At 43.8% G+C, this 18,552-nt stretch overlaps 1 protein-coding gene and 1 pseudogene across 2 annotated transcripts; both read left to right on the top strand.

Annotated features, from left to right (window-relative positions):
- Positions 1-14: 14 nt before the first annotated feature.
- Positions 15-5,391, top strand: fosaa (v-fos FBJ murine osteosarcoma viral oncogene homolog Aa). 2 transcript variants are annotated; one of them, XM_057859830.1, is made up of 4 exons: positions 15-360; positions 1,162-1,386; positions 1,639-1,746; positions 1,837-5,391. In XM_057859830.1, the coding sequence occupies exons 1-4, from the start codon at positions 274-276 to the stop codon at positions 2,476-2,478; spliced, it is 1,062 nt and encodes a 353-aa protein (XP_057715813.1). In that variant the 5' UTR covers positions 15-273; the 3' UTR covers positions 2,479-5,391. The 2 variants fall into 2 exon arrangements, with proteins under 2 accessions (XP_057715813.1, XP_057715812.1); XM_057859829.1 differs by lacking the exon at positions 15-360 and adding an exon at positions 396-669 and having other exon boundaries at positions 1,837-5,390.
- A 2,347-nt stretch (positions 5,392-7,738) lies between these two features.
- LOC130931115 (jun dimerization protein 2-like) lies at positions 7,739-18,145 on the top strand (annotated as a pseudogene).
- The last annotated feature ends 407 nt before the right edge of the window (positions 18,146-18,552 follow it).

The following is an 18,552-nucleotide window of genomic DNA, read 5'->3' as shown; positions in this document are numbered from 1 at the left end:
CTCTCTCTCCACCTCCAGAGTACAAATATGACGATCTCTGAGTTCTTTTCACACAGCGTCATTTCATTGTCAACTTGTATTTGATCGTCTGGTGCCAATGTGACGGATGAGAAGGAAAAACGCACCCGATGACATCGCTGAAGAAATGCGCGGTCACGTGTGTATTAATAACTCGCCAACGCTGCCCACCCGTCCCCGACTTTCACACATGAGCACCGAGGCGGCTGGATTTGGCATCGTCTGAATCGGCAATTAGAGAGACACAATAGAGAAATGGAGAAAAATCTCCGGCGGGCGCAGCCCTTGAAAAACGAGAGCCTTTGTTGCTGTCGGCTGAACGCCCCCGCCGATCTAACAATGGTACGACCCTAGTTCATTCATAAAATTGTAGCAGGGCTTTAAAGGAGGGGCTTATATCTAGCTGGTCCAGTTACCAGGTAGACTTCTACCTGGACGACGGAACCTCAGCGGGCCGTCACCTTCCATTCGTTTTGAAGTCCGCTGTTTTTGCGAATCTTTGACATGCTTCGTAACGACGCGGAGGCAGCGTCTCCCACCTGCCGGGCGGACTCTCCCACCGGGACAAGGTGCCAGGAGACGGCCGAGGAGTCCGACTCTCCCGCCTCCTCTTTTTCGCCGTCTCCCTCTTCCTCGGTGATCAATGCCAAGGTACGAATTGTTTTTTCCCCCCCTTAAATCAAGTATTCAACGGCTTTAAGTCGCCGTTTATACATAAGGCACAAATATGATCATTACAATGTGGGACAGTTTTGTTATTTTTCTATGCAGTAGCGCTGCTTGCTTCGCTTTTATCCCTGTGCGCGCGCGCGAGCGAGCGTGTCGATGCATAGGTTCATTGAGAAAAATAAATCCCATTCAGGAGACTCCACAGCATCTCTGCGTCAGCGCTGACGTCACCAGCAATGATAAAGTCAAATATTGATTCGGGGGAGAGGGCTATTTCTGTTCGGGTACATGTCAAGGAACGGTTCGTCCTTTCGCAGGGATCAATACATTTCATGATTAATTATCTCTCTTTTTTTTTTCCCGCCGACCGGCGCCGCAATAGTCGGAATTCCGTGTCTTTCTCGGGAGCGTGTATTCCGAATAGAATCTAAGAAAGCAAACCAATGAATATATCAATGTTTTCTTTCATTTCAGGACGTTTGCAAAGACGCTCCGTTTGTCCCGACCGTCACCGCCATCTCCTCCAGTCCGGATTTCCGGTGGATGGTCCAGCCGACGATCATTACATCTGTCTCCCCGTCTCCGGGTTGCGAGCGAGCCAACGAGGCGCAAAGCTCTCGCCGCCAAAACCGGGCGACACCCATAAGAGAGAGCAGGAATAAGGGGAAGAATGCGGTGCGAAAGGCAAAAGCGGAGCAGGTATCGGCGGGACGCATTTCCGCAGCGAATAGCCGAGCGAGCGAGCACGCGCGCGCGCGCGCGCTCTCGGAGCCGTCGTTGTCTTCCCTTACAGGCATTCCATTTATATTCAGGTCACAGGCAGCGCGTCTGCAACAATGGCCTATTTTTAGACGCGCGCGCGGCACCGAGAAACGCTCGTCCGTCGCCGTTCTCCGGAGATATATACGGGGATGAGATTCTCACGCCGTTGTTTCTTCCGCATGCCCGCAGCTGTCCCCGGAGGAGGAGGAGAAGAAGAGGATCCGAAGGGAGAGGAATAAAATGGCTGCCGCCAAGTGTCGCAACCGACGGAGGGAACTGACGGATACGCTGCAAGCTGTAAGTAAACAAGGGACACGTTTGCTCAGCTGTCATTCTCGATGATGATGATGTCGCTTCTCTATCTCGGGGGGGTGGGAAAAACAAAAGGAGACGGACAAACTGGAGGAGGAAAAAGCATCCTTGGAGACAGAAATTGCCAACCTCCTCAAAGAGAAGGAGCGCCTGGAATTCATCCTGGCCACCCATCAACCGGCTTGCCAAATGTCCCGGGACACGGAGTCCGACGGCTCCCCGGAAAGTCCGGAGGAGCCGGGCGGTCTCCCGGACGACGGCGTTCGGGAAGCTCCTTCGCTCCAAGAGACGGACGTCCCCGGCGATCCGTCGGCGGCCATCTCGGGGAATTCCGACATCCTGTTGTGCGCCAGCGCCCAAATCGACGTCTGCGATCTGGAACCTTCGCTGGACATCGAGGAGGGGCTCCTGGACCAAATGCTGCCCGCTTTAGAGGACGAGCCGCCCGGGGAGACGGCGCGATCCGTTCCGGACATCGACCTGAGCGGCTCCCTCGGCGTCTCGGACTGGGAGACTCTGTACAGGTCGGTCTCCGGCGACCTGGAGCCCCTCAGTACTCCCGTGGTGACCTCCACCCCGACCTGCGGCGGCTACCTGTCCGTCTTCACCTTCTCCTGTCCCGAGCTGGACTTGCTCGCAGAGGGGCCGGAGAGCCACAAAGGAGGAAAAAGCGAATCTGTCGACCGCCTCAATTCCCCGACTCTACTGGCCTTATAAAGGATGGCGACATACGTCCCGTGTTCGCGAGCACGTAAGCGATTCGCAGAAGCCGCTTGGCAAAGAAGATAGACGCGTCGCCGACGGCTCGACGACGATGATGTAGCGTGGTTTTGGCTTCGAGCGAGCTCTCCATTCAAAAGCATGCGGAGACGTTTTCAGAAGATTTTCCAAACATATATCGTATTATACGATCTGTTGCTAGATCTAGGATGTCATGTGGAGTTTTAACGTGATTGTACGGTTTTGTGTTTTGGTGTCAGTCGTGCTGTAATCGTTCACGCTTACCTCAGTGTCATCGACCGTGGTTTTGATCTCATCGTTGAGAAGGTTTTCCATGAAAACATCAGTGCTATGTACTATATTTACATTATATATATATATATCAAGATGTAACTTATGATTTATTTTTCTACCTGTCGGACTTTGTTAAAGGGTGAGAGTGCTTGTCTATGCTGCTGAACAATAACAATAAATTCACTGGTGAATAACAGACAATTGGACTGGAGTCGCAAATATGAAGACGCGCGACTCGACTCGTTTGAGCCGGGAGGGTCCGAGACTCGAGACCGGACGTGACTTGTGAGGCAATAACTCGACCGGACTTTAGGGCCGCAGCTATTTAAGTCGTCGATTCATTTATTGGTTGGAGTCGTCGGATAACAAATATTCCATTTGTGGCAGAATCATTTCAGGAGATGTAAAACAAAGAAGCAAGTGTGTATGCTTGCATAACCATTCATGGTGACCTGCACATCCATTGGTGCCAAGATTGCACTTTGAAAAGAGCATTAAATGCGAATAAAAATCCCTGAGTGTTTTCTATACAGAACTACACTTTCATTTCACAAGAGCCATACATACCTTTAAAAATCCATTCAAATACCTTAGCTAAGCATCAAACGGTACAGAAAAATAAAACAAAAGAACAAAAAAATTGGAGTTGTAAATGACTAATTAGTCGAATGGATTTGTCATTTTGAATCATAATACATTTGCACAGCAAAAGTCTGCTAGCTTATATGCTATAAAGTGCTCTTTTTTGTTGTATAATTCTCTTAACAAATTGTTCAAACACATATTCCCACAAAAAAGTCTAAAATAACTTAATGACAAATGCATAAACAAACATTAGTGCAAACAATAACTTAAAAGTCTTATATTGGCCTGAACAAGGAGCCGCTGGATTCAGCCTAGACGAGTTGTGTCATATTCCCCGTTGCTGCCAGAAGGCAGCGGATCATCCCGAATCACTGCAACAAACCATTACAATGCCACTATAATTAAACGAATCACTGAAGCGGCAAAAGGGAGTATGAGGCCTTTTCTAATTGCATTCATCGTTGCAGCACTACTCAACTTGACTGGTGACACGCTGACTCAGGCCTTTGAATCGAAAAACTCTGGGCTGGGGCCGCCGCGACACCAAGATGGAACGGCCTCGCCTTAACACGGTGACGGAAGGCGAAGACGCAAACGTTTGATTCAGGTCTCCGAAGCGGAACGATTCGGTTTTCCGGGATTGCTCCGCAACCATACGAACGGAACGCTCTCGCTCCGACCACGTCGGCACTCGCGCGTGTCACTTTCGGGCGTGCGCGGTCGCTGCTAGTAAACATTCAAAAGAGCAACCGTGGTGGAACGTCGGCTTTAATGGACTGTTTTTATCATATTTTTCATTCAAATATACTTTATGTTTGCATTTTTGTGCCTTTTGAGGCAAAAGAGAAAAAAGACGCACGGATGCCATTGCTTGGAGTGTGCTGGTATGTTGTCTTCCGGGCTGAGGAGGTCGTTGTCTGGCTCTTGCTGAATACTACGTGGTTCCCACGCGACATGGTTCAAATGGAGCCGCGTAAATACAAACTCGAAACACCTCGTATTCTCGGAGCGTCACCATGTAAACGGCCCCCTGAGATGGGTTCCCACCTACCACCGGTCGCCTTGGCCGCTGTCAATCAATTGAGTGAAAGCTGCAGACGCATCGTGGCAAGTCCAGCAGTGGCAGTTCACATCACAAGCGAATTATTTTTGCTGACAAAAACTTCCATTCTAATGGGAAACACTGAAAAGACGCCAATATTTGCGACAATGAATGCGCAGCGTCAAAGTTTGTCCGCCACTTTACACTGGAAAGTCTGGGAGATTTTGGGGCTATGCTAGTCTAGCACACGAACACATTCCAAGGTGACGACTATGCCCTCCTTTGATAAATGAATTGCTCAATGCGTTGCGCTTCTGGTTTCAATAGGCGACCAGCGTCTGTAACGACGAGAGCGAAAGAGCACGCTGGGTGAAGTTGCAAGCCATCAGTATTTCCTAGTCATTGCACATTTACCAAACAAAACAGCTGAAGTGGGTTATTAGCTAAATGCCATTGTGCCACCTGGCTCTCCTCTAGACTTACTGAACAGATAAGCCAAGTGACTCTGCTTTAGACTGGCAAGATTTAAAGACGCGCGAGGTCAAGTGAAAACTAACGTTACTTTGTGCAGATTATACTGCGTACTCGTTTTTTTTTTTTTACATTGACAGTAAGGTTTCCCTTTCCCTTTGTGTGTGGGCTGGGGAACAATCGTGAAAGCCTGTGACTCGACTCGACTTTCCCACAACAGGTAAGACTCGGGACTCTCTTGTGACTCGGATCATTGTGACTCATGCAATTGTCTGAGTAATCCTTAAAATAAAATACAAAACGATGATGCTTGTTATAAACCAGGGGGTGCTAGTAGGTCCAATTCTGACGGACTGATTGGGACCCCTTAGAAAAATGTACAGTATTTTCAATTTACAGTGCACATATGGCAGAGGTCAAAGAATTTTTTGGGTCTTTTTTTTCCACAGGGCCCCCAGATGTTTGTGAACACCTCTACCTGTGAAATTGGGGCCCAATAATGGTTTAAAGTATCCATGAAGCTTGGATATTGTGTAAATCGTGAATAAAAACATAATACAATGATTGCCAATCCATTTATATTGAATTAAATACACTATAAAGGCTTTCATGTTCTGATGAAAAGTTTGTTTTGTTCTGTTTGTTTTTTAAATGCCTGTAAGCAGTGACGTAACAAATGTGAACAGGGCCCGGGTGCAATGAGCATGAACGGGACCCCCCAAGTGGACCCTCTAATGGAGGCGGGGTGCTAGTGGACAATGACTCACGGGCCCCTCAATATAATCGTCCAGTGTGTGTGTGTGGTGCAAGTGGATTTTTTTTTTTGTTTTTTTGTTTTTTGCGGGGCCTTCCAGACAACTGGCCAAGGGGCTGGCAGAGATATTTTAACCTTGCATCACCTTACCTTTCTGTTTGACCCTCCACTTTACGCCTGCAAACTGGGCCCCAGTGTTGCCAACTTTTGACTTTCTGGCTAAATCTGGCGATTTTCCAAAGGCTCTCTTTCATTTGTTGTTTTAAACATATTTAGTTTTTCTTTTCTTTGCGTCTCCCACGACGTTATTCCTCTCTCCTACAGTGTCCATTACAATAACATGAAAATGGTCAATTATGCAAATTGGGTGATGAGGTCATCTAGCAACTTTTAGGACGGCCAATAGCTACATTCTTTACTGGGGAGTTGGCAACACTGCCGGTGTACTGACCCTGCCTCTGAGGGGCAGTTTACATGGCGACTCTGCGACACAAAGACGCAATGACTGAGTTGCGGACTCGCCTCGCGTGCATATGGTGCCGGCGAAAAACAAAATATTCTGAATCCTGCCTCCAAAGTGAATGAATCCGATTGCGGGGAGTTAAGGGGGGCTTCCTCTGCATGCATATCAAAGGCTCCTGCCGCGCGAGACCGCGCTGTTAACGTCAGTACTCGTACACGTCACATTGGGCGTGCGCAGCGCTGCTACTAAACATTAAAAACGGCAAATATGGCGGAATGTCAGCTTTAATTTACTGTTTTAAGAATATTTTTAAATGAAATATGTTGAACGTTTCAATTTCTGTACCTTTTTGAACAAAAGAAAAATGACATGGCTTCGAATGGGCGGGCATATTTTTTTCCGGGCTGAGGGAGCTTGGTGGAGTCAAAGTGCATCATTCTCTGTCGCCCAGTAAATCTGCACTGCCCCCTAGGGCTTGGCATCAATACTACATCAATTTCATGCGGAATTGCGACATTGTTCAAATGGAGACGCAAATGCAAATTTGAAATTGTTGGTATTCTCAGAGAGTCACCATGTAAACGGCCCCTGAGTTAAGCAATTACAGACTTCTTGGCTTCACATTAGCTAAATGAACCACGCTGTACCTTAATATAAGAAATATCTGAATATTTTACTTTAATGAACTGATTTGCTGAGTATTTACATTTTTGAAGTATTTGTACTTCGCTACTGAGAATCCCTCACCACTTCACGGCTCATCCATTATAGCAATCAGACTCAAAATTGCTGTTCTATGAACGCACCGGCCCATTCGATCACACGGTGTCTTTAAAGCACCGTAAAAAAATGAAGTTTTTGGCATAGAGCGCTGCCCTCGACATGACTCAAAAGCACGGATTTTAACCTCTCTTCCGGTTTTTATTTGGCAGCGACTGACCGCGGAAATCCAGAGAAATGATCCTTTTAATTTCATAAAAGGAACTATGAAGGAACTAGTCACTGTTCAACTATTCAAACTAGGAATTATCATCTCCACGAGAGGGCACTCGTACGCTTTGGATGAATGATGCTTCAATTCTGCAGATGAGTTTTGTCTCAGTGATTTTTTTGGGGGTATTTCTCTGGATTAATGAGGTTATGTAATAGGTTGGAGCACAGTGTAATAATAACAGTTCAAATAAATAACTATGTGCTGCAAAAAAATACCATAATTAAATTTTTTCTCAAATCAGACATTAAAAGCATTTACTCGCAACGTTACTCATGACTTGAGTATTCTTTTCATCAAATATGTTTTTACTTATACCTGAGTACATTATTTGGATGACTACTATTACTTGAGTCATATTATTTTGAAGTAACGCTTTTCTTAAAATGGAATCCAATTTTGGGCTACTCGACCCATCTCTGATTATATATACATACACACACACACACACAAAATGTTCGGGGTGACTTTGAGGCTAGCTACTTCGCGGATTTTCACATGAAGCGGTCGGTTCTTGTCCCCACAACAGCGTTAAGTGAGTGTATCCTCCTCCATGCTTAATTGGAGGAGGAGTTGAACTCCATTAAAAAAAAAAAAAAAAAACATTTCTGTCACTGGCATCGGCTTCCTCATTTCCGCATTCCTGAATCCTCCCAGATGGGGATCACGTTTAGTCGGTCTGATGCAACGGTTTCCGCTTTCTAAAATCTACACAGGATCCACGGCCGAGCAGAAGAAAAGACATTTCTTCCAGCTGGGCTCCTCCAAGTCAGGTCAGTGGACAAGTTGGAAGGAAGACTAGCTCGAGTAAAAAGTACTCTCTGGAGTTTGCAGCGTTTTAGCGTTGGCGTGGTTGTAGTACTCGTCCGCCTTGATTACAACTGTCATTTGAAATATTGCCAATGGTCAACAGAGGCAGCACAAATAGGAAAATGAGGACTATTGCGAATTTGCGTGTCGTGCACTGATTTTTGAAGAAGGCGTCTCTTCTCGTCTCGACATTGCAACGTGAAATGTGCAGCTGACCTCTTTTGAAAATTTGAAAAGTTGCGTAAAGACACGGGGGGAGGACTCGTTCCAATCTACGGCCCAATTTGGGAGAGCTGAGCATCACAGCAATTGCTCTTCCTCGGTTATTGTTTTTAGATGATTTCATAGAAATAACTGTGTTGCTAATCTTGAGGCTCCCACCCCTTATGTTATAGAGTTCCGCCGTTTATAGAAGGAAATGGCGCTTTCACCAATTTCGCCCAATGTGGAAATTGTTGGCATATACAGTGCTGCTCAAAAGTTTGTGAACCCCCTCAACATTTTGGAATTTTCTATTATTTCAACCTGATTTCCTAATCAATCAATTCAGTAGGTTTTTTTTTTTGTTTTTTTAACAGTTGTGTTGTCGAGACTAAATCAAAAAGAGTTTTCATCAACTGATGTAGGTGCAAAATTGAACTGTTTGGTCACAACCAAAACCGCCATGTCTGGCGAAAAGTCAACACTGCATACCACCAAAAGAACCTTCTCCCAACAGTGAAGCATGGAGGTGGGAATGTCAAGATCTGGGCTTGCTTTTCATCCTCAGGACCTGGACAACTCCACATAGTCCAGGGAATCATGAATTCTGAGGAATATTGTCAAATCCTAGAACATAACCTGACGCCATCTGTTTTGAAGTTAAAGCTTGGCAGAAGGTGGATCATGCAACATGATAATGATCCAAAGCATTCCAGCAATACAACCAAGGAATGGCTGAAAAAGAAGAAGATTCGTGTTCTGGACTGGCCCAGTCAAAGTCCTGACCTAAATCCCATTGAAATGCTGTGGCGGGACCTGAAGCGAGCAGTTCATGCCAGACGCCCACAAACCTCTCTCAACTGACTGCGTTCTGCAAGGAAGAATGGGCAAAAATCCCCCAAAGTAGATGTGAGAGGCTGATTAGTCACTACAGAAACCGTTTGGTTGAGGTAATCTCTGCAAAAGGAGGCGCAATATCCTATTAACTGAAGGGGTTCACATACTTTTGCACACATGATATCTGAGTTTTTCTTAAATCAACCACTTTTGTTAAATAAAGAATGACAATATAACTATTTCTTTTGTTTCAGTCCATTATTTGGAATGTCAGTATTGTGGATTTGGGTATAACTTAACATTTAATAAGGTTATTTTAGTTTTTTTTACAAAAAATCTGACCATCGCTGTGGGGTTCACAAACTTTCGAGCAGCACTGTATATATTAGCGCTAGGGGGAAAAATATCATCTGGCGATATATCGCGATCATTTATGTCACGATCCGAGTGACGATACTTTTTTATGAGTGTCCATACTTTAGATACTTCTAATGTGCTGCGCTGCGGTGTTCTGTCAAAATTTGCTCCCTTATAAAATTTTGCTCCGAAAGCTTTTGTGGCAGTGAAAATGCCCTCTTTTACTTTCAGTTGGACTCTGTGTTATCCAAAGGTGCTAAATAAACTACTTACATCATAAACATACATGTGCAACACGAAAATAGCGTAAATGAATGCTTAACAACACAGCAAAGTCGTTAACAGTGAGAGTGGGGTGCAGCTAACATGGTAGGATGTGTCTGAGGAGAACTTTTCTACATGTCCTTCCATGATCAAACTTAAGTAAATATTCCTTTCTTTAAAGGGATCCTCTGTTTTTAAGACAAGTAATTCTTAAAAGATACATGTTAGTATGAGTTATAATAATGATATTAAAAGCCCTCTTAATGTTTTTGTTTGAATAAAGTTTGTAAAATTATTTGAAGTGATAGGTCGCCGTTCTTGTTACGTCGCAGTGCGTGACGTCACCGGTCCCGTTGCCGAAATTCCAGCGTGTCACTCGTTAGCTTTCCCAACATGTCGTCAGTTCTACCCTTCCTATTTGAAGCAGATCTGAAAAGTGAAGAGCAGGACAGCACTGTCGGTCGTTCACAAGACTGGCTTCAGGGGGAAATGCGTGCAGCAAATACCTGATAATACAAAAGTTGGGCAAAACTGGTCATGCGAGAGAGTGCTGTTGGGAACTCCGGTTTCATTAGCAGATATTCAAGGTAAGCATATTGCGTTTTCAAACTTATCCCAATGTAATTATGTAGATTGTTAGCATCCAGAGCTGTCGTGTGCTTTACATACAGCACAGGCCAAAGAGCACACCTTGTGTAATCCATGTCTTGTACATTGTAACGCGTGGTAGCTAGGATACGTGTATAAAAGTACCAAAAAGGGAAGAAGCTTCCACTTAGGCACATTTATTCACAAAAAAATATTTCCACCTTGACCACTCTTCACTCGGGAGCTCAACAGTACGCAAACACGCGTTCCCTGACGAACTCCCAACATTTGCCACGTTTACATGGAGCCAAATATTCCAATTACAATCGGAATATTTGTTCAAACCCAATAAATGTGTTCCATATAAACACCTCATTCGGAATGAACAGGCCCAAACCGAATGGAATTTCATTCCGATTCACAGGGGTGGAATATTCCTTTTCCCAAACCGATTAGAAGTCAAATTATATCATGTAAACAGGGACGCGGAATGGTGTCTGGTTGCGTTCTTTCTGCGCATGCTCCGTACTGATGTGGTGACGTCACTTGGTGACGTAAGTAACGTCACTTGCAACATGGCTTCCAAGCACACGCACAGCGCACCCACGCAACTTTTTAAATGAACGGTGTATCATTCTGAAGTTTTGTTTCCACTCGAAAAGTTAAAACAGCGGCTGATCTGACGATCAATCTCCATGTTTTGCAACGTGATGCTTTGTTTTGATTAATCTGCGCATGTCAGACGGCAGTTGTCAAACGTCCTTTTGGAATAAAGGCAGTCACATGTAAACGCTGGATCGGAATAGATGAAGTGACATGTAAACAGCTGATGTGAAATTTCCATTCGGAATGATTTGAATCGGTATGAATAAAAGTCAGCATGTAAGGCAAGGCAAGGCAAGGCAAATTTATTTATATAGCACAATTCAACACAAGGCAATTCAAAGTGCTTTACATCACATGAAGAAACCGGTGGAAAACGCTGAAAACCGGCTGCTACTACAAGGCAAAAGAGCAAAACAGCAGAAGCGGATACGACCCCACAAACACAACAAGTAGGTTAAAGTTAAAACAGCAGCACTCTGACGATCGATCTCCATGTTTTGCAACGTGACGCTTTGTTTTGATTAATCTGCGCATGTCAGACGGCAGCTGTCAAACGTCCTTTCGGAATAAAGGCAGACACATGTAAACGCTGGATCGGAATAGATGAAGTGACATGTAAACAGCTGATCTGAAATTTCCATTCGGAATGATTTGAATCTGTATGAATAAAAGTCAGCATGTAAACTGGCTAGTGTCGTCACTGTAGCGTGCCATAGCGCTTTAATTATTTAGTATGATTTGGGGAAAACTCCCGCGAGGACTAGTCAACAAAAAAGATAGCAATAGTAATCCAAATCCGCGTTTTTTACTCACTCGAAGATCCAGGAGTGAGACCAATACCATTGCAACGTCGATTCCACAAAATAGACTGATCCGAAAAGCCGCTGTGGGACCGACGAATCAAAAAAATGGACAGATCCGAAGCCAATATTGCAGACGCGGTGGGACCGTCGGATCCAGAAAATAGACGGATCCCTTACTTGACTGAGGATCCAGGAAAAATGTTCGGGCGCTAGTTGTAACGCATGGTGGGTAGGATGCGTGCATACAGGGACCAAAAAGGGGGAGAAGCTTCCACTTATGCATATTTATTCACTAAAAATAATCATTCCACCTTGACCGCTCACTTCACTCCCCTTGTTTCCATTTGACTGGAAATTGCATCCAAAAGCAGCACATGGTGGCATTTTACTTCGCGAGTTTAAGCAGCAATAAGCAACTGTTGAACACGCTACACATTCGGAAAGATCCCAATGACGTCATCACTGCAAGCCCGCAAACCGTGGCGCCAACTAACGGTCAAAATATGGACTACATTTGATCAAATATTGCCATTGATTTAACATTTTATGTGTTTCTAACAACATATTTTAGTACAAGAGAACAATTGTGGTTTATTAGAGCCTACATGTAGAGGATCACTTTAAAAGAAAGTTTGTAGTGCTGACTTTGGAATCGCTGCATTCGTGGCCATTTTTAACGTTACGCTCATGCGTAGAACCGCAAAGTGGTCATTTTTGATGGGTTGCAAAATTTGTCAGAACACCGGCCACAAGCCAACAAATTAAAACAAAACAACAACAACAACAAGAGTGATGTCCTGCTGCTTTTTTCAACGGCAGTGCGCTTAAGATGACTTATTAAAGGTAACGATGACTTAAAGCTGTTGGGGTTTTGATTTTGCCAAAGAAGCCTAGGAGCGTCATACTTGAAAGACGCCACATATCGAGCTTGTTAAAATACTTGCGGCAGTGCGAGTGGCAATTCATTGTGTGCGTGTAAATGTTCTGAGCAGCGTGAGCGAGCGCTTTTGAGTGGACTCGCTCAATGACACATTTAATAAAGACACCTATTTTTCTACGTTATTCTTGTTGAAAAGTAATTCAGTGGGACGGTAACATACAGTATTTCAAACTTTTTTTTTTTCCAGTATCGGATCGGGACTCTGCATAGAATGTGAAGTGTTTTCCATACTTTTTGTTCTATTTTGTACAGGAACAATTGCTGTGACGGTTAATGCACTTTTCTATGTAAAAAGTAAATGTGAATTGGCATCTAGTTAAAACGGTGTGGTTTTATCAATTTTAAAAAGGAAATACAATGCCATAGTTAAAGTATCACAATACATATCGGATCGCCACAGAGGTATCAGATTGGGACAAAAGCGCATCGTCCCGGCCCTAATATACAGTATGGCGGAAAACAATCAGGTGACTTCAAGTTCCGCTCTCAGACCCCCAATTTGTCCAATTTTCAAAATTGTCCTATATGCATGTGTGATACATCATTGGAAAGCTAAAAATCTCAATTTTCTGGGGGAAGAAACATTTTGAACAGGAGGGCATTTTTAAAAAAAACTTTTTTTTTTTTTAAACAGCAAAACCCTAACTAGAGGCGGGAGCACGCGAGAGCAGAATTAAAGACGCCACGATTTTAACGAGATGATATCGCGTACCTACCTCTTTTCGATCCAAAAACTCCATGTAGCATGGATCACCGAGTGTCAAGACACAGCTGTGAATGGTTTTTTGGGGAATTTTAAGGTTGAAACATGGTAATATAAGAAGGGTCACAATGCAGAAATCGCAGACATCAAGGAGTGATCGAGATCTTCATTTTCATATATTTACCCTTTTAAACATTTTTTCCCCCCTATTTTTCTTTGTTTGGATCGATTATTTGCCATCTAAAATATTGGGGAAAATGCGACAGTAACGAAAAAAAATACAATTAAGCAATAGTTATGAGGTAGACTTTTTTTACAGACGCCAATTTTTTCATTGTGACGTAATTTGTTTAAAATATGCGAGTGAATAATTTTTTAAAGTTTTTTTTTTTTTTTTAACTAAATATTAGACATAAAATAATGTTTCTAAGCTAAAAATGACAGGCATTTCAAATAATAAATGCTGTTACTTACCTTCTTTTTGAGGCAGGGTTGAAACATAAGCAGTTGCGCGACGTCTGTAAACGGGGGTTTCCAGGGTAAAACGGACAAATTAAAAATAGTTTGGGGGCTTTTTGCGCCATGAATCTGCTATGGCAGCATGTAGACATATTGTTCTATCAAACACAACAGTTGTTACGGCTTAAAATACAGCAGTTTCTTTTAAAGAGGAGTGCAAGAGCAGAAACTGCTTTTTTTAGTCTTGTCTGTGTTTTCCGCCATATACATCATTCAGTAGTTAGAATGAGGTTGAATATGTTTGCCGTTGTCCATCTCTCTAGCTGCGGTCACGGCCGAACGCGACACCGTGCCGGGACAAATTCCGGACCCTTCTGTGACGGCGGTTCTCCGCCCAGCCCGGGCCCTCTGGGCGCCATCTCGACCACCGCGCTTAAGTTGGGGGAGCTCCACGAGTTGATGCTGTCGCCCCTGCACTTCATGAGCCGCCTGGGGACGAGGCCTCTTTTCATCAAAATGGAGGTATCGTTCATCCAAGAAAGAGGGGGGGAAAAATGCCGTTGACCAATAGCGTTCATGGCATGGTGTAGACATGATTACCATAGAGTTCCATTTAGAAAATATTTGGGACTGGGGCAGGGCAGGGGAGTGGCGCGGCGCGGGGCAGTGCAGCGTAGGAGTCATTGAAAAACAGGCCCACTTCGTGGACGGCGTTGGAATCCAATCAGCCATCAACACAAGCTCCTGTACCTTGATAAAAAAAAGGGGGGGGGGGTCCTACCCGACCCTACTTATTTCTCCCGACACCAGCCCTTCGGGGAATGCCACTCCGCCCTCGATTAGGGATAGACAACCAGTCAGCGTGAATCCGGCTTTGGCTTGTACGTACACGTCTTGGGCTAACAAATGAATTCAAGTTGATGCCTTATTAATAAAGGTCCTGTAAATTGACATGAATTATTTGTTAATAAATACATGACGTACTATTTGCATGAATAACAATTGTAAAGTAGTTTCTGTGCTTTCAGGATCTGATTTTTGATCTTAAGCCCCGTTCAGACAAGCAGCCCAAATCTGATTTCCGCTCATCCCATTTTTGTACTTGAAGAAGGAAATCCACCACTTAAGTTTTTGTGCTTTTCCTTGCTCTGTTAGAGAGGCGAAGAGGACGACAGAAGGAAACGAAGGCGAGAGAAAAACAAGATGGCGGCAGCGCGATGTCGAAACAAGAAAAAAGAGAGAACGGATTACCTGCAAAAGGTGGGATTCCTCTCCATAGCCTATCCTCGTCCTCATCTTCATCCTAACTTTCATCATTGTAAGAAATAGGGTAAAAGTCATCAACCAAAGCTGACCTGTACAATCCATATACTTGTCTTTTAATGTGACCCAGGTGTGAACATGAACAAGAATGACCAGCACGCTGTGGATTGACAAAAACAAATGGAATTGTTCTTTTTTTTGGATCATTTTTAAAGGTCGACCCATTTATGGACTAGGGTTGTCCCCGATCCAATCCCGTGATGGGAAATTGGGCCGATCGGGCCATTTTTCCGAGGGTGAAAAGATTGGATTTTTAGATTTAAAAAAAGTTATTGTGCTGGCTGGAATCCCCAGCGTTAAGAGCCAGTTGACATTTTACAGTATGTTACAGCCACCTTGTGGTCATAATTCATTGCATCCATCGTGTGACGCAGTTTGGAACCCAGGCTTATTCACTTGCACAGGACACAGCGTGCCGGTCGCCGTTACGACCACTCCGGTGTGGTCAGAGGCCGCGAACGTAGCGCCAGACGGCATGTGTGAATGGGGGAGGTTGCGACAATTAAAAGAGTCAATTTTCAAAACGTTTAACTACAAAAAAAAAAGTTTTAGGCAATGGGCACAGAGCACACAAACTATGCAGCGAACACTAAAAAAACCTAGGACCCACAGGCACTCAGAGTGCCCCAAAATACATGGTTTAGTGTGAACGAATACAGGGTGTACTGACTAAGCCCTGTACCCAGTCAAGTACTGGATGATGGTTAGGAGTTTAAGATGTGCGCCCAGTGCAGTTGAAGAAGCGCAAAGCATACACAGTGAGTCCATTTCTCAGTTCCGATAGTTTGTTTTGGTTGTGTCTAGTAACTTAACTCAAATGCTCTTCATCCAAATAAAAGTAACAAAGCAAAAACGAGTATAATCCATTCCAGCACAATGCACTAAGCCACAGTCAAAAACTGTTTTGCCCTCCTAACTACAAACACCTGTGTCATGATTAGCTCAGCTGTCAATGGAAGCCAACCGGGGCTTATTGACAGCCTCTAGTGGCAAGGAGTAGAATTACAAATCAGGAATATGGCTCATATACAGGGAGTTACCTACGTGAAGTGGGAGACACAGTGTATATCTAAAGTCCCTACCTCTGGACTCTGCGCCAGCCCACCTAAAGGGGAAAAACAAGAATGTTAACAAATCAATAGCAGAAAGAAAACTTCAGAAGTAACCTAAGTCAAAACGACATAAGGGGCTCATCGTATCAACACAACAAAATGGAGAGCTGGCACCTCTCATGAGCAGGATTTTTTTTCTGTGTGCGTTTCATACTCAGAACCTCTATTTAAAAACTTCAACAGGTTTTATGTACTTAAATTGAAGCTGTAATCAAATATTATTCTTGAAGGAAATAGTCGACCATTTGGTCTTCAAGGTTACTTCAAGTTAAATTGTGAAAGAAGTGACATATATCTGATGGATTGTCCGATTATAAAAATGATCATTAGTTGCAGCACTAGTTTAAAAAAAAAAAAAAATTATGGGAAGTTTGAAACGGAATCATGGGATTTGCTTGCCTTTCAGTTGAAAAAAATCAAACTCATTTTCCAAGTCTCACTGTATTTGAGAAAAAAAAAATACAATGGCTAACCTGCTAATTCATTTCGGCGCTGCATTTCAATCATGTTACCTTGTCCTAATCGAGTCAGGCTGCGGATATGTCATTTGCAGTCAGCGTGCCGTCACCTATTATGTCACGTAACATATTTTCAACTAACACTCAATACTTTTGAACTGCAGTGGCACAATAAGCCTAAAAATTTCCACAGTTTCTTAACGGTGCCACTTTGGTCACATTTAGACATGTTTGTTTCTAAATAGACGGAAATTTTGCAAGCTCGGAAGTACGTTTGGTCTCTTCTAATCCCTTCACTTCCTACCTTTCAGGAGTCTGAAAGACTAGAAATGTTGAACTCGGACTTGAAAGCCCAGATCCGGGAGCTAAAACTTGAACGCCGGCAGTTGATCCACATGCTGAACTTTCACCGACCCACGTGCATCGTCCGAACGGGCGGCGTCCGGACACCCGACGGCGACGAGACCCCGCTGCGGCACCTGCATCTCGAGGCGTCGTAAAGTTACACTGGTGTCTCGCGCTTCAAATGAGGAAAGAGACTCTGCTTCCGGCTGTCGGATGGTGGCGCAGCTCCGAGCAACCACTGCAAAGATGCTGTCCGGATGCCGGCCGGCCGGCCGGTGTGGCGCTTGAAACTGTTTGCTTTTACCTCTCTCGCCTCTAGGGTTGACGACTGTCCCTTGAGAAACGGAATTGTCTGGTATACGCTTTGTCCCTTAGCTTTCAAGGGACACGCTTTGTCCCCTTGTTATCATCAAACTGGAAATATTTGTAGAAGCAACCAATACTGTTTTGGTTGTTCACAAGAATATGCAGGGAAACGCCTCTTCTACTTTTTGACCAGTGTGCTGACTGAACAATGACAATACGAAATCCGCTAACGGAAGAGTAAAATGGTAAATGGACAGTACTTATATAGCGCATTTATCTGCATGGCTAACATGCCCAAAGCGCTTTACATTTGCACACATTTACCCATTCACGCGCCAATGGGGCTGGTGCCATGCAAGGCGCTGTCAACCCATTGGAGGCAAATCAGGGTTCAGTGCCTTGCCCAAGGGCACTTCAACAGTGGCACGGCTGCCAGGTGTGGGAGATTTGAGTGAAGTGAGAGTAAAATGCGTGTTCAAAATGATCGTTTGTTTTCTTGTTTTTCTCTGTGTACTCCAATTTGATGAATTGTATTATGTTTTTTAGGGATGTCCCCGATCCATCACGTGATTGGAAATAGCGCCGACCGTGCCATTTAAATATTACAGTATTGTAACATGTTTGAAACTTTTAAAAGTTACAAAATAAATAAATAATGATCCGTATGGGATTGGGGCTTTTTGTGTCTGCAGATTTTCAGAATCTGGTGACTCGGAGGCAAAATATGCGATCGGGACATCCCTATATAGAACAGTTACCTATAACCTGTACGACTTACAGATATTTTTTATGCTTCTGACATTTCACCCATCATATAGTTCAGGATTCAGAATATAGTATAGAATAAATATATATATATATATATTATAGAATAAAATATGCGATCAGAGTATCCCTAAATGTGTTCTGTCAAATTCATTATATTTGGAGTGATCATTTGTGAAAAATGTTATTGCTGAGGGGACTTTGAATGCACCCACATTGTTAAAAAAAAAAAAAAAAAAAAGGTTCTTATAGAACTCGTACACCTAATTGAGTTTTGAGTAAAATCAGGTCTGAGCCAATAATTAAGCCAATGTTTTCTGACTTGATTTGAAGCTGTCAGTGACATTGTGCCAAGGTGTGTGCTGATCTTTGACCTTTTCCTTTTTGTCCCCCAAAATGATCACCTCTGACTTCATGGGGAAATTTCATGCATTCATTCTTTCACGCGTGTGTGACACGTCCATTCAATTAACCCAAAATATTTCTTTTATTTTTTTTTTGAAAGCGTTGCCCAAATGTGGTATTTTGTCAGAGGGCTGGTGGCTGTATTTGAACTAGTTCACCACAAGGTAGAGCAACAACACAGTGATTTTT

The sequence above is a fragment of the Corythoichthys intestinalis genome, chromosome 15 (genome assembly GCF_030265065.1).
Source record: "Corythoichthys intestinalis isolate RoL2023-P3 chromosome 15, ASM3026506v1, whole genome shotgun sequence".
Taxonomy (NCBI): domain Eukaryota; kingdom Metazoa; phylum Chordata; class Actinopteri; order Syngnathiformes; family Syngnathidae; genus Corythoichthys; species Corythoichthys intestinalis.
This window is presented reverse-complemented; position numbering and strand designations above follow the sequence as displayed.

Bases quoted from the DNA above. Each gene is read 5' to 3' on its own strand.
- fosaa (XM_057859829.1), top strand. From the start codon at position 523: ATGCTTCGTAACGACGCGGAGGCAGCGTCTCCCACCTGCCGGGCGGAC. The intron at 670-1,161 runs GTACGAATTGTT...CTTTCATTTCAG, and splicing joins CCTCGGTGATCAATGCCAAG to GACGTTTGCAAAGACGCTCC. The intron at 1,747-1,836 runs GTAAGTAAACAA...GAAAAACAAAAG, and splicing joins TGACGGATACGCTGCAAGCT to GAGACGGACAAACTGGAGGA.